The following is a 23,035-nucleotide window of genomic DNA, read 5'->3' as shown; positions in this document are numbered from 1 at the left end:
AGTCGTGGGCATGTTTTAGACCCTTCGGCTTCATCTTCTCAATTTTTCTCGCTCACGTCTTTTAAAACTGAGTTTAGTTAATTGGGTTTTTTTTTGGGTGGTGTTAAACGGCCGTAGCCGTTTTCGAAAATGGAAAGGTTATTATAGGCACTTATTAAAACTATGATCGCCTGATGGGCTACGTTAACGTGTTTTTCTACTTCTTTTCGGTAAATTTTTTAATGTATACATGGGATATTAAAAATTGTAGTAACCAAGAATTTCCATACAGTTATATACAAGGTATTTCGTAAATATGGTACTAGTAAATTGTTTTGATACTAACTCTATTTGCATCGTATCAATTTCGATCTCAGGCGGATTTCCTCTAAGCTCCGTATTGATTGAATAAAGTGAAAATCTATCTATCTCCGCCCTTGCAAATGGCGTCCGATCACGAGGGTGTATTTGCGTTGTAATCATAGAAAGCAAAGAAAAGTCCCCGGGTATAACCATGGTTACCATGAGAGATACATTAATCCGAAAATAGCGCGGTTGTTTGTCTATTCGTTTACGTATTTTATAGATACGAGGGTTATACGTGAAGTAAAAAAACAACATTTTTATCCCGAATAATAAAAATTATACAAATCTACTTTTAATTAGTTTTTTTATATTACGAAATACTATATTAACGTGTAGTTTCTAATATTTGGGTTCAATATGAAAAATATTAATAGAAACAATAATTCTTAACGTTTTTAAGGTTGTGTTTCGTCTTCTATTTCCTATTTACGAATTTTTCATCGTTCAAAGTGCATTTGAGGATATACTTAAGATATTTTTATTGTTTTTTTACTGGAGTACTAAAAATTCTTCAGTTCCATTCCTGTTCAATAAATTAATTTTAAAATGGGCCTAAAATAAAATCATTTCTTTGTCTGCTTTCGTTGATGGGCTTTCGAGGGTTCGTAATATGATACGAACAGGAAAAAAACTGAATAAATGTTGAATTTTAAAAATGCCACGACCTTAGTCGAAATACAGGGACGTCTCTAGCCGATAATTTCTAATCAAACCCAACTTATTTGAATAAAATTAAATTTTTTCGAAAAGAACTTTCTATTATTTACAAAGGATTACATCGTCGCGAGTTTTAATTAAATGCGACGTTGCCAACTTACATTATATTTCTGATATTATAAGAAATACACTATTATTTCATTAACTTAATCAAATCACGCCCTTAGACGAAACACAGGGGCGTCTCTAGGCGATAATTTTCAATCAAATCGATCTAAATTGGATCAATCGAATGAAAATTTAATTTTTTTGAGGAAATAAATTATCTACAAGAGATTAGAAGAAAAAAATGACGAAGAAATGTTTAAATATTGTCAATGACATCGCCGCGAGCGTTTTAAATATATGCGACGTTGTCAACTTTCATTATATTTCTGATATTATGGGAAATTCACTACCATTTGAATTATTTCATTAAATCGTGGCGTTGGATGGGATACAGGACGGTCCCTGTCCGATAATTTACCATCAAATCCAACTGATTTGGATAAATCGAATGGAAATTTCAATTTTTCGAAAAGATATTTCATCAACAAAAGATTAGAAGGAAAATATGACGAAAAAATGTCGAAATATTGTCAATTAAATTGTCGCAGCCTTTTTAAATACATGCGATGTTGCCAGCTTCAATTATATTTCTGATATTATACGAAATTCACTATTACCTCATAGATGTCATCAAATCTCGTCATTAGATGAAACCCAGGATAATTTCATATCAAATTCAACTGATTTGATTAAATCGAAACAGAAAATCAATTTTCTCAAAAATTCTATTCACATTCACATCAAATTAGAAAGTGAAACAACTTAAAAATATCAAAATAATCGCTGAATACATCCTTGAATTATTTTAAATATATGCAACGTTGCCAATTTTAACTACATTTCTGATAATATTGGAAATTTATCATTTTATTGAATCCTTTTTAGAGGAAAGATACGAGAGGGTATTCAAAATTAATATAGATACTTGTAACTCCAATAGTAATGAAAATTTATTAAAAATCAATTAAATTATATTGTAAAGTTGCTAAAATTCAAAATATATTTTCAAAATAACTGATTTCTTTTTTATAAATAACAATAGGCACCTGAGTCCGTCTCTGATGCAAACAGTATACGTATAAAGTGTAGTAAAGGCACCAACAATTTCGTCTGAATCGTATCAAGATTCCATACGCCGGTTATCCCTTGATATCTAGTCCAAGATCTCTTTTTAAGGCGCTTTCTGAATTTGTTAACCTGCTCTCTCAAGTCGACAATTCAAAAAAAGTCCAGAACATTGGCGGGACACAATGGAGGGTTACGACAATAAATATTTTCACTTATTATGTGAAAAAAATAGTGAAACAACGAAATTGTCGGAAGAAAATTACTTATTTTTCATTTTACCCCGAATAAAAGTTGAAATTTCAAACTACAATATGTCAATTTACTTAAGAATTGTTCATTTTTCAATTTGCATCGTATAAATAGTCGAAATTTTGAACTGCGACATCACAATTAACTTAAAAACACGTTATTTTTCAATTTACCCCGTATAGAAGTTGAAATTTTGAACTACAATATGGCAATCGACTTAAAATGATTATTTTTTTGATTACCTCGTATAGACAGTCGAAATTTTTACAGAAAATATCCCAATTGACATAAATACGATTATTTTTCAATTCATCCCGTATAAAAATTAAATTTTTCAACATCAATGTCCCAGTTAACATAAAAATAATAATTTTTTATTCACCCCGTATAAAAAGCAGTTATTTTAAGTGACCCTCTGCCAATCGTATGAAAAAGTTACTTTGAAATGTACCCCGTATATAAAAACTCATTTTTAATCATAATTTCTAAATCGGCCTAAAAACAGTTATTTTTAAATGCTTCTCGTATAATACTAGAACATTAAAATACCATCAATAATTGAAATCCTTATTATTAACAATTTAAAGGAGACAACATCAAATCCTGTATAATAATTTTGGAAGTTACAGACGAAATTTTTTTCATCACAAAAAAAAGAATTACAATCGACATAACTTTTCAATATAACAATGAGTCATTTTAAACGACAATAATAACCCAATAAATTTTAAAAACAATTATTTTTCAATAGACCCCGTATAATTATAATTATCGAAATACAAATTTACCTGTCGAAAAGAATAATTACAATCGACATAACTTTCCAATACACCCTGTATAACAATGAGTCATTTTCAACGACAATAACCCAATTAAATGAAAAAAAAAACAATTATTTTTCAAAAGACCCCGTATAATTGTAGTTATTGAGAATCAAAATGGGAGTGACAAAAATTAGAAGTTTATACAGTTTTGGTTTCTTCCATGGGTCTTTTATTAAAAACTCCAAACAATCTATTAAAAAAAAGAAGAAGAAGAATATTGTGAGGTAGGTTGTAGAAGGCGCCAAATATTCATAGACACAGGGACGTACTTTAATGGTTTAAGCAGAATCTTCATATAAATATCAAAATTAAAATTTTAGAAAATGGATGACAGTCCGAATTATTTATAATACAACAAATTCACTAAAAACTTCTGTATTATTTTTATTTCATTATAAAGAAATGAATTAAATAAACCCACTTTATCATACTTTTAGATCTAAGATTGGTACCTTTTAATTTACGGTCTAAAAGGCGTGTGCACCATAATTTTGTGGACCTTTTAAAGCGTTTTTCAGTTCGTATACGAGGTTAACTTCGTTAACACAGGATCGGATATCGGATTGGATATTACGACTGTAATCTTTTTTACGTACGAGATAGTAATAAAACCAAATTTATAATCCCAAACTTGGTAATTTTAACACTCAATTAATAAAAAATTTGAAGTAAAATTAAGCTGGTACTGTATTAATTTTACAATAACATTTCTGGTAGGTTCTATCAACTCTATTTTATATTCAGTTGTTTTTGATTTGATTATTCAAGTACTTATAATAATTTTTAATGAATAATTATTACAAATGTCATTTTTGACACTATACGTTACATATAAAACGCTAATTGAACAACTAGAATCAACAGGAGTGAATATTTATACCATCCACTGAAGGATCGAGATATTTATCGTTTCAAGTCCGCCCCTGATATCGACGTGTCGAATTAAGTATGTACTGATGACGCCGTGGGGTACTCTTCTTATAACCACCGACCCATTGGTATTTTTTTTTCGATTTGGGTGTTGTTTATAAATTCTTAAATACCTAATGAATATTTTAATTTTGATTCCAAAAAAATATAAGTATTCCAGAAATTTAGTCACAACTGGCAACTATGTGCCACTATCTAGCAAAGATAGTTTTGATGCAAGCACTGTATATAACGCAGTCTAATGGTCATTTGTGTGGATAGAAAAAAATAGTAATTATATTTTTAGATGACCCTATATAAATTAGCGACGAGACGATGCCAAATTCCGAAACGATTTCCAAGGTTATTTTTATTAATTTTACTGACACATATTAATTAATAACAATCGAAACTAATAGTTAATGAATAGCAGGTGTTTTCTATGAATGAATTTAATCATTTATAATTTATCACGATGTAGGTAATGATTTTTGAACCTCGTATACATTAGTTCAAAATATTAAATCCATATCTGCTTTTTATTCTATGGGAATTGGATGAAAATGAACATAATTATTTAGTATTTAATTAAGTATAACAAATTTCATTATAGAAATTCATTTTTATAAAATACAAAACTCGTTAAAAATAATGTCATAATTCTCATCAGGATATCAAAACTACCGAATCGAATGCACCCGTCGTCCATCTTTTCGATTTGTTCTGACAGTTCATTAGAATTAAAGATAATTTTACGAACAATAAGGATAACAATATAAGCCGTTCTATGTGTAAGATAGAGATAGCGTTCATCTTCTTTTTTTATTGTGGTATTGTATCGTTCATGTTTAGATGGAGCCACCGCTTTAATTAAGTGTCAGAACTACAAATGATTTAGGTTATGGATCCCGTGGTTTCGTTTCTTAAAACCGTCTACAGGTCCGGACTAGGCAATTGTTTCCAAATATAGAAAATATATTGTTGATTTATTTAAAATATAATGAAATAATTAAGATTTTACTTTCGCAATCGAAGTTTAAATTATAGGGTAATTTTATTGTTCTTATTATATTTATAGTTTGATTTACATACATATAAATAATGTATTTATTTGATTAGAATACAAAGATGTAATTTTTTTAAAGGTACGTCTCTACTAAAATGTACCATTGTTAAACCTACGCATTTATACGAGACCATGGAAAATGAATAATAGCAAAACTTTTATGACCCAGGAGGTAAACCCTTACAAAAAGTAATAAATCAATGATGGCAAGTATAAATTTTTTTTTCTTTCTTATTTATCAAAAAAAAAACCGTGTTAAGTACAATTCTGCTTTAATTATATTTCGTTATCACTTCTAATCAATTATCTTTATACCGATATTGATGTAGCCTTTAAAATTGGACCGATTTACCTGTTCTCTTTTTTCTTCACGCGCCCAAAGGCGTTATCTAAAACTATAATGTACCAAAGATAAAAGTGACATTTATTTTTGTTATTATACGATTCTGTGGTTGAGAACTCGCCTTTTTTTAATTGAATCGACGTTATTAGTTCTGTCAACAACTAAATTACGATAAAATTATACGGATATAAACTAAGTATACAGTAGGTATCAGAAGATTAGATTTAAAAATTTTTTTCTTTTCTGTAAGTATTCCACATATCGAAATATGGTTTTCACTAACCTATTTAAGCTTAGGTTTAATATATTTTTATATAAAAAAATCAATTTAATGGAGATAATTTCCAATTTTGGTTATCATATTAAAAAACGTGCTCTAGCGGCAATACCAGGAATTAGATATTTCATAAATATGACGAATTTGATAGAATATTTGTTGCTCTTTCTAGGGACACCAATTTCATTAGAATCCGTCAAGTAGTTTAAAAGCTAGAGCTGTTTATTTAAAAAAAAAATCAATTACCCCCCACCACTTTATTTCAATAGATATCGAAATACGGTTTTCACTAGCCTATTTAAGCATCAATTCACTACATTTTTATATAAAAAACTCATATTAATACAAATAATTTGTTAGAGATATTTTCAATTTTCACTGAAGATATTACAAAACGCGCCCTAGCGGCAATACTAGGAATTAGATATTTCAAAAATACGAAGATTTCGGTAGAACAATTCTTGCTTTTTCTAATGACACCAATTTCATTAGAATCGGTCAAGTAGTTTAAAAGTTAGAGCTGTTTATTTAAAAAAAAATTCAATTACCCCCCACCACTTTATTTCAATAGATATCGAAATACGGTTTTCACTAGCCTATTTAAGCATCAATTCACTACATTTTTATATAAAAAACTCATATTAATACAAATAATTTGTTAGAGATATTTTCAATTTTCACTGAAGATATTACAAAACGCGCCCTAGCGGCAATACTAGGAATTAGATATTTCAAAAATACGAAGATTTCGATAGAACAATTCTTGCTTTTTCTAATGACACAAATTTCATTAGAATCCGTCAAGTGGTTCAAGAGTTGGAGCCGTTCATTTAAAAAAAAATTCAATTACCCCCCACCATTTTATTTCAATACATATGTCAAAATGTATTTAACAAAAATTACACGATTTAGACTTGTTTTTACAAATTATATATTTTTTAAATACATTTACTTATTGAATTCTAGTGAAAAATCACTTTTTAAAGTTTTCAAGATGGCGGTCACTAAATATTTTTCAAGATACCACACTTTATTTTACTACCCTGTACAAATTTAAACATTAAACTAACAGTGTTGCCATATCGGTGATTGAACACAACACATCCAACATCATTCTACGACTATTACAAATAATACGAAAAGCCGCAGTATGTTTTATAAGATACCATTATCTCTGTCTGGATGTAATTTCAAAAATAGATTCTAACAATTTCTGTATCCCGAAGTCTGTACGTCTGTCTAGTTATGCGCGACTCTTTGAATAGCGAGACACCAAAAAAGATGACATAATTCGACTAAAAATAAGTTGGGCACCTGTGATATTTATTATTAGAATATCAAAGATGGCTATGCACATGAACTTTCTTATATATCTCAATAGTTCGTTTACATATACAACGTGAATCGTTAGTAATTGATAAAATTCCATCATTATTGAATAACCCTGTATATTTTTATGTTTAGATCAATGCAAATTTACCGTACGCAATTTCGTTTCATAAATATTATGTATAATCTGCTATTTGCTAACCTAATTACATGAATTTAAACGTAATTATATTTTTTTATGTTTATTAATAAATATATGTTGTCCGCATTCAAATCAATAATTAACAATTCTTCTGGGTGCTCTTCTATATCATTTTATCGATATTTCTCATCGAAATTAATTATAATTTAAGAAATCTTAATTATATTACGAATATACAATTATCTATATGTCAAAATGTCATGAAATCGTTCAAAAAAGAAAAGATCATTTTCGAAACACTCTGTATTTATTAACAATGACGTATATTGATTGATTTTAAGACCTTTCGATTTACCTAGTAGAATTATATATACATGTATACGTTTCCTGTAAGTAAAATAACGCACATAGCATTATTAAAATGATTCCAACGTTGCAAAAAAAATATTCTAGGGTAATTCTAATATTCGCTGTTAATTTAAAATTTTTTCATGCTTGATTTTATAGCAAATTACCAATTTGACGTAATTTTACCACACACATCATAACCTATAAGAAAAGTAATTGTCATTTTAAAAAATATGACGTGATTTTTCATAGATATATTAATAATAACTTCACGAAATTTTTTCATTGACAAATGATATAGAAATGTAAATGACTTACCGTTTGTTTTTTTAACTCGCTTTCTACCATTTTTCTTGGTTGGAGGCATCATATTCACTATTTTTATTTTATTTAAAAAAATATATATCACGAGTCACTTATTTATCACAGATTATACGAAAATTTAAACACATCATCGTTAACCTCACAGTTTATATTTTTTCTTTGGACTGCAAAACACTATCAACCCAATCCGATTTCGAATTGTAGGCGGAGTACGTTCCCGTCGTACATTTATGATGACAACAGTCTAAACGTAGACGAATACGTAAATTTTATATATAAACAATAGCCATATACACTCTGTAACGTATCTTAAAGAGTACTGCTCAACCGTAAGCAGATTACAGGTTGTTATATCAAGCCAACTGTGAAAAAACGGGCAAACTACGACAGCGCTGTTGCCGGATTTAGAATTTCAGACAAACGCTTCAAGTATTTTTATTCATTTTGTTGACCTATTCCTACTAATGCAGCTTATTTAATATAAAAATAATGTATCAAAATTAATAAATTTCTCACTTATTTGTAGGTGTTTGTTAATAAATTGTTTTATTAGACATTTTTTTTTTCATTTATTCCTGTTAATTTTGAGTCTCTTTTACTTATAATTGTTTTTTTAGCACAAATTTTGATGATCACACCTAATTTCTAATGTTAAAAACAATTTAAATAGAGAGAACCAAAATTTAAGACAATTTCTCAAGAAAAACATGAAAAATTTTTGAAACTATATCAAGAAATAAAGTTTTGCGTAATATTTTACAATAATAAATTAGAATTTTAACGAATTATAAGTATTGATAAAATTTTTTTGATAATATAATAAGAAAAATGAACTTTCGTATCAGTTTTATATTATACAAGTATTTTTATAAAATCGAATTGGCAACGGCGCGATCCCGCTGTCAGAATCTGTGGTTCTTCGTAAGGGTGGGGACATAGATCTTCAATTGTTCCGAGCGGAGGAGAACACTGTGGGATGCTGGGCTTACGTTATACGAGGAAGTGTGAAATGTCTTGTAATTCTAAAAGAAGAATTTGTTCCAGGTGTCGATAATTTTTAAGCCACCTACGATAATAATAATTTTGTTTATCATCAAAAACTAAATCGAAATTACGCGATTTGATCATATTACTACATTAAATATCTATTCTAGATAATTTTTTCGAAAATATAAATTTCTCTCAATAACATTCTATGACCTAAACCGTCAATCAAATGTGTTTTGATTTTCGTTTTTTTTTGTGTGTATGGCGTCCTTTAAATGATGATGATTTCGCAAAACATTGACAATGTTTACAAAACATAACGAATCTCAGTCGCTATCAAAGGAATCTGCACATATCAGCTGGAAAATAATGAATCGTCTCATTTTTTTTATATTCAAACAAACATGGATTGTTTCATGCGTTAAAGCCTAACTTACACGATCGTAATTTATGTTGATATATGTTGGGGGTGTAATTTCGAAAAGATAAACCCCCAGATTTTACTGAAATTTTCACTACAGCTTATCCTTCATCAAATATGATCTATAAGGATATTTACTGACAAAGTTTCGTTTGTTCATTATCCCTCTTCAAAGTTATAATAATTTTACTGAATATCTCTAAAAATATTGATTTTAGAGGAAAAAAGTTTAAATAAAAAATGAAGCTAATAAAAAGCTCCACAAAAGAGGTTATATACATTTTTTACGTAAACCTATTCGTTTGGGCATAAAGTTAGGTTAGGTTACTCAATATGTCTCATGTCGAGTTGTTTTGTGTCATAATAACCAAAATAATAAGTTTACGCGAAAAATGTATATAACATATTTTGTAACGTTTTTCATAAGCTTTATTTTTTATTTGAAAAATTTTTTTCTAAAATTAATATTTTCGGATATATTTATTAAAATTAATATTTGATTCCGCTGGTAGGCTTTGACAAAACTTCTAGCAAAATCGGGGGGATTCTCTTTTCCAAATTTTATCCTAAAGTTGTGAAATATATGTACGAGGGTTAATTTCGTCATTAGATATAAAATATACTATGTTCCTAAAGTGTGACATAGGCTTAAAAGAATGACAATCTGATACGTATTTTTTATTCAAATGAAACCGGTTGCACGGATGCCAAAGCGACAAGAAACAAGAAGAAGACAACGACCAGCAGAATAAAAAGAAGCGAAGGCGGTTGGGTATCGGCTTGTCCGACATGAGGGTATTTAATTCGGACACACCACAGGCGAGATAGTGCTCGACTCGATGAATACCACTGGGATTTCATTAAGGTCTTAATGGAATCACAGCATAATATACCAAGTCGTTAAAAAATATATAATTAATATACGAAACTATGAACTGATATATAGATGACACAAAATGTTTATTGATGGGAATATATGGCAACATTGTACAACGAGAAACGATTTTATTTGTTTTAAAACTGACAGATTAAGTGACCTTGACGTACTAGGTGCCCTTGCCGAAATTCCTATTTTTGTTTCTAAATGTTATATTTAGAATACTAATTTTTGATATTCCTTCGATTTTATAACACTCTGTATATATTAATCGAAGTATATTCATATTTGATTTGGAATATTTCAAAAAAAAATCCAATAAGAATCGAATAATATATACTTCAATAAATTACAAGATGAGTCTGTCATGTGATACAATAAAAGAGAAGAAGAAAAATCTCCAAATCTGATTACCACGAAGCACCAATTGTCAGATATAAATTATGTTTTCTCAGTAGGTATAAGATACCATGTTAAAGGCGTCAAAACAGGGTCGGGCTTTATTATCAAAATAAACTTTAATAATTAAGTTATAAGAATTAAATTATAAAAATTAAATTATTCAAATAATGACCTCATAATAAAAATAGATAGCGATAGACTTTGATTATAGGCATTCTTCTTTTTGCTGCCACATCAAAACTTTTAACAAAACGTTCTACAGCTGAAAGTTATAAATTTCGTTATTTAGGTTTTTAGATTCTTTCTATCATATATCGATATTAAAAAAGTCGAAATCAAAATGGAAAGAACGAAAAATATCGAGTTTGAAAGTTCTACAACATATAATTACGCACAATATGCATTTAAGGTAGTAATAATTATAGTTGAACTTATATTGAGGTTATGTTTCTTGTTTTACTAAAATTTATAGAAAAAAACTAGTAGTAATGACGAATTTGTTATTATTTTTGTTCTATATCATTCGAAATTTATAATATTTCAGTTATAACGTGAAAAAAACGTTCAAATTATCATCTTTCACGTTTCTATATGAATCGGGCGTCAACCAATACGGTACTTACTTAATTTATTTAAACTAATCATAATTAAGTTTAATTTTCTACTAATAACTAATAATTTTCTAATAATAAGTCAGTAATGGCGCTTTTTTGTCGTTTTATCGTTTAAATTAAATAAATATATAACGAAATGGTAATAATGTCTAGACCAAGCAACGGGAAACATCAAATTTAATTGAATACCCTGTACGACAAGATTTAATAATAATATAAATTACTTTTTCAAAACTCTGTTTAAATATAACAAGCTACGTGAATAAATAATATTTAAAAGTATATTTCGATGTTCTTTTCGTCTATTCTAACCATCAAATTACACATTTGATAACCGACGCAGAACATAAAAAGATTTAAGCGCTCCGTGCAGTTCCCTGGCGATTCTAACAAAAATATATACGACACCGAGTCTGACAAAAGAACCATCTGGACAACCCACATCACACCTCACAATAACGCCCCTATTTCAAGCGACTATGATCTTTATATATACTTTCCTTTGGGTGTATATATATTGCGCGCATTGATTCGAAAAAGAATAATCACTGCACCATACCGTGACGAACAGGGATGGATTTTAGTTTGTAAATTTTAAAGAGCAGGTAGATTTTTGGAAATTTAAACGTTTATAATATTGAAATTTGAAATGTAATAATTTTTGAGATTCGTGTATATTGTATTTGATCGAAAATATAGAATGTTCTAAGAAAAAACAAGATAAGAATAATCTTGATGTGAAATAAATTAGATTCTTGGAAATATTTTTTGATAAAAATTAAAACTAATTAAGATTGTGTTTTATAAATAATATTCTAGATAAAAATTCAAATAGTAAAAGGTATGTTCTTTTTGATACTTTATATTACACCATAAAGTTAAAGAGACGGCAGCAAACAATATTAAGTACGTTCTATTCATTTTGATCGTTCCTGATAACTGTCATTTCAGAAATATTGACATAAATTCGAATTTAATATGACTAAGAAACCGTTTAACGGGAATATTGTTTATACTAAAAACAAAACTAATAATAATGATATAAATCATCGTTTATTTAGATTTATAACCTTAAAATTAGAATCCAGACCTGTTTTTTAAACTATTTCTTCTATTTTTATTTTCTACGGACCCATATAGAAATCAAATCCGAAATCGAACAAAAGACTTTTTGTCGACTAGTCGGTGAACACCTGTGAACATAACATCTTTTAAAAATTCTCTTTATTCTTCAAATTCAAACGAAATGTCATTGAGAAACCTGCACCTTTTTCTTTTGTTATACACACGTTTTTATATAAAATTTTACTGAATTCGTAGACCGTTTTTTTTCTAAATACTCATTTTTTTTTCAATAAAATAAAAATATGTTAGCAGAAAAACCCATCAATACATATAGAGGAAATTAGTCAGCATATTATCGGTGTATTAGTCCGGTAAAATTAAGTCAAACATCGTACTTGATAAAATATTTATCTTTTGTGTTAACTGTCAATAGCATTATGTGTCATATATCAGCTGTCGTATATACCAACTGTCAACATCTATTATGTCAATTTTTTCCGAATCATTCTCCCATAATATTTCTTTTATTTTTAATCGTACAGAGAAATTAGAAATATGAAAATTGTAGGAAATTTTATGCTCTATAACATGATAAAACTAAAATTTCAATATTTTTTCGAAAATTATCCAAATTATGTTCTCCTCCAAACGCCATATCGAATCACGTGGTTTGAAAACATTCAAAATGACTGAACGACTAAGACGATATTTCAGTTTTAGGAGCTCAAATTACTCCAGGGGATCTACAATAAACGATAAGAGAAAAAATATGATTTTATTTATCATATTTACATGTGTTTTCCAAAATTATTTTATTAAAATCACTTGTACGTATGTTATTGTGAAGAAATCGTTTATTTCCATTTACTAATTTCATAAATTCGTACTACTATCGTTACCAGGTCCATCAGGTTTACCTAATCTTGTCATAAATATGACCAAAACTGAAGCAATATGAATAAATCGAAATAAATTTTGGTCATCGAGAAAATATGCATAAAAATAATTTCCTGTCTACATTAAACAATTAAACACGTTGTAAAAAAGGATTGTTAATTGAACAAACTTCATTTTAATATTTACTTTGAAACATATGTGTCATTATTTGTAATTTGTCATCATATTCCAACGTGGCATTTCTTCGAATCGGTTAAAATATGAATATAACTTAACAACAAACAGTTGAGTTTACGAGGTTTCTTTAAAAAGTTTCAATTTTTATTTATCTATCGAACGAAATAATTTTATAGGTTATGTACGTCGTTTGAACAATTAGTTTAGGACCGTATGTTACCCATGACCATCTTACAAAAACCACATTTGTTCCTGTATATTAAAAAAATTTCCATAAATATTTTCCTATAGTTTTCAGATGATTCGATATATAAATAAAAACAATATTTTCCTAAAATTTTTATTAATTTGACTGGGCTATATTACACTAGACGTGCGAAAGAGTCTACGTTTTCGGGATAGATTTTAATAATTTTACCATTGTTGCCAGTTCGGCGCAGATCATAAATGATTCTGTAATCTAATATTTTCGACTTGGTTAGCGTCGGTGTAAATTTATTTATGTGGTATAAATCTTTTTTTACAATCGATCAACAACATAAAAATACAATAAAATATCTTTTTATACACTCGATAAACAATGAAAACAATATTCAACACTTTCATGCTTTTTCCGTGTTAAATGGAAAATAAAAAAATATGAGAAGGGAAGCAATTCGATATGGAATTAATTTGGTTTTCGGTTCAATACATTCTCATTTTTGTTTTTAAATTCGAACAAAAGAAAAGAAATGCATCCAGCTATTTAATCACAGTGAGTTATCTTTAGAACAACGCAGTACTTTAAAAAATTATAATAGAACCTACCATCCCACATAATAAATTATTTGATTTGCTCAAAAACGATCGCAATATTTTTTTTTAGAATAAAAAAATTGTATATAAAAAAAATAGAAATCTATTACATACCATATTGGAAACAATTTTAAGTATGGCAACAGTGTTGAAAATTATCAATCATTGGTTAATTTGTGTCATATTACTTCTTCTTTTTTATCCAAGTTATTGGTCTGTTTTATAATAAGCTACGTGTGAATAAACGACTGTCATAATTTTTTGTATTTTATTTAATTATGACAAACGGGAAAATTTGTAATTAACGACATTTTATATAAAGAAAATTAGATATTTTTGAAATATTAACAGTCAACTTAAGACCGAACGTATCTAATAGGCAATTAAAAAAATTTAACGGATATTTACGTAATTTGATTATACCTTAAAATTATGGAGAAACTATTTAATAATTTCATGTATTTTGGACTTTATTGACATATTTTAACTACATTATAGTATAATAAACAAAACATGAAATAAGATAGTTACATATATACGAGATTATATATTGTTTTTGTTTCTAGTAAAAGGACGATAATTACACCATAATTACGGGGAGTTTACGATAAGTTTGAACATGGTTGAACTAGAAAAAGAAAGGTTAAATCAATCTGTGCATCCAGGTGAACAATATAACCAATTAAATAATAGTTAGAGAATAATTTGAGACTTAAATTGATGAGCAGTACCACTACGAGAAAATAAGTAATGTCATAATAATTTTTAATGTCAACTGTCATCAACGCCTTCCATAATATGTCAATTGAATCAACTTCGTTTGTGTCAACTGTCAACAGCATTATCTATCATACGTCACGAATTATTCTTTACGTCTGTCAACTGTCATATATCACGAGTCATCTGTCAATTATCGCTAACGCCATATGTCATCTGTTACCAAAATCATCGTGTGTATCAACTGTCAATAGCACCATCTGTCGTATATCGCGAATACGTTTGTATGTCATCTGTCAATTATAACCGGTAATATCAGACAGAAGTGTCACTAGTCATTTCATTTGACATCCGTCAACTGTCACCAACGACATACATCACCAGATTCATCTGTCGTCGTGTGTGTCAACTGTCAATAGTATTATCAATCATATATCAAGCGGAATTTTTTACGTTTTTCGTCAACTGTCATCAACGTTATACGTCATACATCAAAATCATCTACCGTCATATATTTCCAAATATCATCTATCAATTATCGCTAACGCCATATGTCATCTGTTACCAAAATCATCGTGTGTATCAACTGTCAATAGCACCATCTGTCGTATATCGCGAATACGTTTGTATGTCATCTGTCAATTATAACCGGTAATATCAGACAGAAGTGTCACTAGTCATTTCATTTGGCATCCGTCAACTGTCACCAATGACATATATCACCAGAATCATCAGTCGTCGTCTGTATCAACTGTCAACAGCAACATCTATCATGTCAGAAATAATCTATTTATCTTGTATACGTTTTGAAAAATGCGATAAAAAAGATTATTCTATTCACTAGACACTTTTTAACCATACACTGTAGTCTAATAATTAAAATTTCTCGTAAAACGCTTTTTTTTAGTATTAATTTATTTTAAAAATTTATATACTATGATTTGTTTGTGTTACTTATTGTTAACGAGTGGGCTTAAGCCGCCTCTGGATATCCGTACGAGATTCATTTATATTTTCACAGTTGCTGGATACCCTGTAGAATTATTCGATTGAGTTTGTTATCCTCTCTATATTTATAAATAACAATCAAAGTATATATGTCTATTTATACGTTAAAATTTCTTTTAATTTTAATCTTAAAATGTATAAATATAAGTGTGTCATTATTGCTGTGAGTGATAAGCTAAAATTATAAATAAATTCGTACAGAGAATGACGTAATAACATTTTTACGGAAATTTTTTTTGAGGAAAAACGTTGTCACACAAATATGGCTAAGAAAGTGTTTTTATAATAACATAAGAGAAGAAAAAAAATCATTTCTTCAACGTTTTAAAATTTATTATCATTATATTGACCCTTCATCTTGATCTAATTCTCTCGAAAACCATTTTAAAAATGGTTGCCTACGTTGCTTCATTACGTCATCGTATTTTCCGTTATTAACTAAATTTGCTCACACTAGTAAATTTCTTAGTATTATTTCATTCAATGTATTGTTTGTTCATTATCTTTAAAAATAAAACATTAAGAAACATAAGCTGATGTTTCATGTTTACAAATTGATGCAATATCGCAGGTGTTTGTTTGCTCAAACAAAACATCACCACGATTTATAATTTATAATTATTTCACTCATTCACTACTTTTTCAACAATATTTTCAGTGATTAAATGTTGAAAACAGAACATTTCGAAAAAAAATTGATGGGGGATCGAACCCGAATCGTTTCTAAGACAAAAACAAAACGAATAGTACGTTAACTATTCACCATTCCAGCGCTTGTTGAAATCAGTATAAGTTGGTGTCTTAATTAAATAACCGACGAAAGTCTAGTCATTGTCATTTACTCAACCTTCTTAAAACATCATGTAAAAAAAACGTGAAATATCTCGAAAGATAAATTCAAGTGTATTTGTTAACAATTTCCTGATAAGATATTAACTATTTAAATATTAAAACTCGCTTAAAGGATTACCTTAGTATCCATAAAATGTACTAAATTTATAATATACATGATGGCGTAATATCAAGTTGATAACAAGTTGTTTATATATATATATATATATATATATAGTCAATAAATCTTTTTGTATTAACCTTGTAAATTATTATATATATATGGTTGTTAACAGACTTTTATTTATTTATTTTTTTGAAATATGTACGTTTTATGATTGAGCTATCACATGGATACGTCATGTTGTTAGAAAGAGATAGAAAACAAATTTGCGTTCTATCCATAACGATTCAGTTCGATCATTTCTAATAACTGTCATTAAATTTAATTAATTTCTGGACGCTTATGGAGACAATTCTCGTGAACCTATTTGATATTATTATTTAATCGATGAATAAACTAATATTTTCTATAATCGGTACAATTTTCTCTATGAAAATCCTATTTTTGATTCGTGATAAAGTATTTTAGTTATTTCTAAAAAACTCGGTATATATTAATGTGGTGAAATAGCAGAATTTTCTATATAAAGAAACACGTGTTGTCGTCGTACTCGTCTAACCATATTGAGAGAAGAAAGACACGATTTACTACGAAGAAATAAAAGGTATTTACTGCGTTTTTATCTATTCTATTCTATAAGGAAAACTCGCATTATTCTCCAGATACTGGACGTATTTTATTGTGTGAAACTAAATTGATTTTATTGTATAAAAATCTCGTACAAAACAAAAATTTTGAAGAAAAAATCTGACAACACCGCGGGAAGTTTTTATATGACATTAAAATCCAACCACAAATATTAACAGATGTTTTACATCGTTGCCGCGTTATATTAAGATCCCAATTGTTAGTATTATACAATATTATAAATTTACTTCCATTATATTACATATAACTAATAAAGAATTTAAAAACTTCAAGAATCGTTTTTAATTTAAGATATAAAAAACTTTTAAAGAAAAAAAAAGGGAAATATCTTGAGTATGATAAATCTTACAACACCGTAGATCGATGCCACAGGACTAATGTCAAAATGGCGATTGATATTTCCTGTAACACACGTGTAATGGTTTCACTTACACTTTTGATATGTAAATCTAATAGATGTATAATTGTAAAATTAATATAATATTAAGAGAATAATAACCTGTTTGAATGGTGAATTTATTTCCATTATATTATAAAAAAAAACTTTTGATTTGGAATTGGAAGGTTATCGTAATTTAAATGACATAATACTAAATTTCATGGTCGTTTGATTGTCTTTCCTGGATCGAAAATTCAAGCGGAAAATTGAGGAAGGTTGCGCAAAAACAAAACGTTTAACAACAGATTACGTACGATTTGTCATTCAGAAACAATTAAATTTCAATTAGACTTGTAATTAATTTTTTTTAACGGATGTTACTTGATTATCGTTAACATGTAATGTATAAATATATTTTTATTTGAACGTAAAAAAAGAATTTATTAAAAATAACACGAAATTTTGATGAAAATATTCTCACTTAAATCCTGTCACCGGATGTTCGTGACTTTTTTATTATTACAGACGAACGTACAAACATCGATACCTACAACGGAGAATGAGAAACACTTCAAAACGTTCGTAAACACACACCTTCTATGAACGAGAAAGATATATCTAAATATCGCTACTTTTGAAACATTAATTTTATTAAATGATTTTAATGGTACTTTATTGTTATGAGAAAAAACAAAATTACCTAAAAACTAATTTAATGTTTGTGTCTTGTGTTGATTAATGAACTCATTTCGTTGTTTTCCAACAGCGAGAGGTGATGAGAGTTTCAGATCTCGACGTTGCCAGAATGTACGTTAATTACTATAAATTTGGAATAATTTTAAAATAAGTATTCGATAGATTGTGATAATGAGTTTAATTTACAAGCTGAATACTATTTTATATATTGATTGGATTATGGTTTTGGAAAACAATCGATTTGTAAAATTTTGAAAATGGAAGTTTTCTTTTTTTGACTATTTTTTTTTTCAATTTATTTTATTATTTAAATGTAAATATTTTTGTTATACTTACCAAATACTTGGATACCGACCGAAAAACGAAAAATACTATCTTCCAACTACTTTTTAAAAAAATATATTATTATACGAGGAAACAGCGAAAAACTGAAAACGATAGATTTTGATTATTTATAGGAATTTTTGAGGTTAGGTTGAAAGTAGTTAATGTCAATTTTTAAATTGTCTACAACTTTTATTTGCCACATTTCCCAATAGGAAGAAACGTTTTGCCAAAATTCAACATTAAATAACAATAATAGTTTTTCCCCAATTTCTCTAAAATTTTGAGGTTAAGTGTGGAACTAATTGATGTCGATTGTAGATATTTTAGTTCTGAACAACTTTTATTGGCCACATTTTTCAAGAGGAAAACTCGTTTCGGCGTAATTCGTGTTTGAATAACAAAAATCGAGAAAAATCAAAGTTTTTCCCCAATTTCTCTAAAATTTTGAGGTTAATTGGAAAACTAATTGATGCCGATTGTAAATATTCCAATTCTTTACAACTTGTAATTACCACTTTTTTCAATAGAAAGGCACATTTTGGCGTAATTCGTGCTTGAATAACAAAAATCCAGAAAAATCACAGTTTTTCCCCAATTTCTCTAAAATTTTGAGGTTAATTGGAAAACTAATTGATACCGATTGTAAATATTCCAATTCTTCACAACTTTTAATTACCACTTTTTTCAATAGAAAGGCACGTTTTGGCGTAATTCGTGTTTGAATAACAAAAATCCAGAAAAATCACAGTTTTTCCCCAATTTCTCTAAAATTTTGAGGTTAATTGGAAAACTAATTGATGCCGATTGTAAATATTCCAATTCTTTACAACTTGTAATTACCACTTTTTTTAATAGAAAGGCACGTTTTGGCGTAATTCGTGCTTGAATAACAAAAATCAAGAAAAATCACAGTTTTTCCCCAATTTCTCTAAAATTTTGAGGTTCATTGGAAAACTAATTGGTGCCGATTGTAAATATTCCAATTCTTCACAACTTTTATTTACCACTTTTTTCAATAGAAAGGCACGTTTTGGCGTAATTCGTGCTTGAATAACAAAAATCAAGAAAAAATACAGTTTTTCCCCAATTTCTCTAAAATTTTGAGGTTAATTGGAAAACTAATTGATGCCGATTGTAAATATTCCAATTCTTTACAACTTGTAATTACCACTTTTTTAATAGAAAGGCACATTTTGGCGTAATTCGTGCTTGAATAACAAAAATCAAGAAAAAATACAGTTTTTCCCCAATTTCTCTAAAATTTTGAGGTTAATTGGAAAACTAATTGGTGCCGATTGTAAATATTCCAATTCTTCACAACTTTTATTTACCACTTTTTTCAATAGAAAGGCACGTTTTGGCGTAATTCGTGCTTGAATAACAAAAATCAAGAAAAATCACAGTTTTTCCCCAATTTCTCTAAAATTTTGAGGTTCATTGGAAAACTAATTGGTGCCGATTGTAAATATTCCAATTCTTCACAACTTTTATTTACCACTTTTTTCAATAGAAAGGCACGTTTTGGCGTAATTCGTGCTTGAATAACAAAAATCAAGAAAAAATACAGTTTTTCCCCAATTTCTCTAAAATTTTGAGGTTAATTGGAAAACTAATTGATGCCGATTGTAAATATTCCAATTCTTTACAACTTGTAATTACCACTTTTTTTAATAGAAAGGCACATTTTGGCGTAATTCGTGCTTGAATAACAAAAATCAAGAAAAAATACAGTTTTTCCCCAATTTCTCTAAAATTTTGAGGTTAATTGGAAAACTAATTGGTGCCGATTGTAAATATTCCAATTCTTCACAACTTTTATTTACCACTTTTTTCAATAGAAAGGCACGTTTTGGCGTAATTCGTGCTTGAATAACAAAAATCAAGAAAAATCACAGTTTTTCCCCAATTTCTCTAAAATTTTGAGGTTAATTGGAAAACTAATTGGTGCCGATTGTAAATATTCCAATTCTTCACAACTTTTAATTACCACTTTTTTCAATAGAAAGGCACGTTTTGGCGTAATTCGTGCTTGAATAACAAAAATCAAGAAAAAATACAGTTTTTCCCCAATTTCTCTAAAATTTTGAGGTTAATTGGAAAACTAATTGGTGCCGATTGTAAATATTCCAATTCTTCACAACTTTTATTTACCACTTTTTTCAATAGAAAGGCACGTTTTGGCGTAATTCGTGCTTGAATAACAAAAATCAAGAAAAAATACAGTTTTTCCCCAATTTCTCTAAAATTTTGAGGTTAATTGGAAAACTAATTGGTGCCGATTGTAAATATTCCAATTCTTCACAACTTTTATTTACTACATTTTTCAATAGAAAGGCACGTTTTGGCGTAATTCGTGCTTGAATAACAAAAATCAAGAAAAATCAGTTTTTCCCCAATTTCTCTAAAATTTTGAGGTTAATTGGAAAAGTAATTAATGTCGATCGTAGATATTCCAATTTTCTACAACTTTTATTAGCCACATTTTCCAGGTTTTTCCAAAATTTGCGAATATACAATCTCCCAATTCCAACTTCCCTATTACCTTCAATAAATCACCAAAATTTTGCTTTATTTCTCTAACGGTATATTCCAAAGTATCTTTCGATATACCCAAATTAATAACCGACGTTTACCTCCATATAAAAACCTTCAAACCTATTTCTATTCGATAAAATTTCGAAGAAATCTAAATGATCTTTCAGAGACACAACTCGATCGGTCTTGTGAGTTAAATAACGTGGTAATAAAAATAAAAAGTCGACTTGAACTTGTACACGTATGTGCGTATTAGATTGTTCCCATGCCCCCAGTTTTACTATAAACGGCCTACAACTGCTCTTCTTCTTCTTCTTTCTCAGAAAATTGTGGAAAAAAACCAACCAACTATTATAAATCTAAACTGGCATCGTTGGATGGTAATAGAGATTTAAATAAGAAGAAGAAAGAACTTAAATTTGAATCATACTGTACAATATTCACATCTGGGGAAACATTTCAATTTCATCAATCATACAACTCTAATAAATAAATAAACAGATGCAGAGAGAATGAGTGTGTGTGTGTTGTAACTAAAATAAACGAAAATAGAATGTATCGAGTGTTAATTTTTCGTACAAGCAATGAATATTCTCAGTTCTATTTTCATCAAATTGTTAAAATATATTTTGTGATCATTTTAACTGAATCACTCTGTAATAAATGGTCGATAACTCACATTTAGCCTCACCCTTTTTACCAAATCTCAAATTATTCAGTTTCCCATCTGTTTCAATCACATTTCTATTAATAAAAATTCAAAAATACACTTTGTGATCATTTTAACTGTATCACCCTGTAATAAATGTACCATAACTCACATTTAGCCTCACCCTTTTTACCAAATCTCAAATTATTCAGTTTCCCATCGGTTCCAATCACATTTCTTTTAATAAAAATTCAAAAATACACTTTGTGATCATTTTAACTGTATCACCCTGTAATAAATGTACCATAACTCACATTTAGCCTCACCCTTTTTACCAAATCTCAAATTATTCAGTTTCCCATCGGTTCCAATCACATTTCTTTTAATAAAAATTCAAAAATACACTTTGTGATCATTTTAACTGTATCACCCTGTAATAAATGTACCATAACTCACATTTAGCCTCACCCTTTTTACCAAATCTCAAATTATTCAGTTTCCCATCTGTTTCAATCACATTTCTATTAATAAAAATTCAAAAATACACTTTGTGATCATTTTCACTGTATCACCCTGTAATAAATGTACCATAACTCACATTTAGCCTCCCCCTTTTTACCAAATCTCAAATTATTCAGTTTCCCATCGGTTCCAATCACATTTCTTTTAATAAAAATTGAAAAATACACTTTGTGATCTCAAATTATTCAGTTTCCCATCGGTTCCAATCACATTTCTTTTAATAAAAATTGAAAAATACACTTTGTGATCATTTTAACTGTATCACCCTGTAATAAATGTACCATAACTCACATTTAGCCTCCCCCTTTCTACCAAATCTCAAACTATTCAGTTTCCCATCTGTTTCAATCACATTTCTATTAATAAAAATTCAAA

General features: G+C 28.4%; 1 protein-coding gene across 4 annotated transcripts in view; it reads right to left on the bottom strand.

The window, feature by feature from the left end:
* The window catches only part of LOC130449389 (bone morphogenetic protein receptor type-1B), a 74,010-nt gene that overhangs the window by 12,762 nt on the left and 38,213 nt on the right, over positions 1-23,035 (bottom strand). The window contains exon 1 of one of the 4 annotated variants that reach the window (XM_056787187.1): positions 7,984-8,314. The exons of 2 other annotated variants lie outside the window; for them this stretch is intronic. In XM_056787187.1, the coding sequence (XP_056643165.1) occupies positions 7,984-8,035 (52 nt within the window). In that variant the 5' untranslated portion in view covers positions 8,036-8,314. Of the gene's footprint in view, positions 1-7,983; positions 8,315-23,035 lie in introns of those variants that run through there. One more of the 4 variants, XM_056787184.1, reaches the window with a different exon arrangement.

The sequence above is a fragment of the Diorhabda sublineata genome, chromosome 10 (genome assembly GCF_026230105.1).
Source record: "Diorhabda sublineata isolate icDioSubl1.1 chromosome 10, icDioSubl1.1, whole genome shotgun sequence".
NCBI classification, from domain to species: domain Eukaryota; kingdom Metazoa; phylum Arthropoda; class Insecta; order Coleoptera; family Chrysomelidae; genus Diorhabda; species Diorhabda sublineata.
Note: the sequence above shows the minus strand (reverse complement) of the source record. Positions and strands in the feature narration are given on the sequence as shown.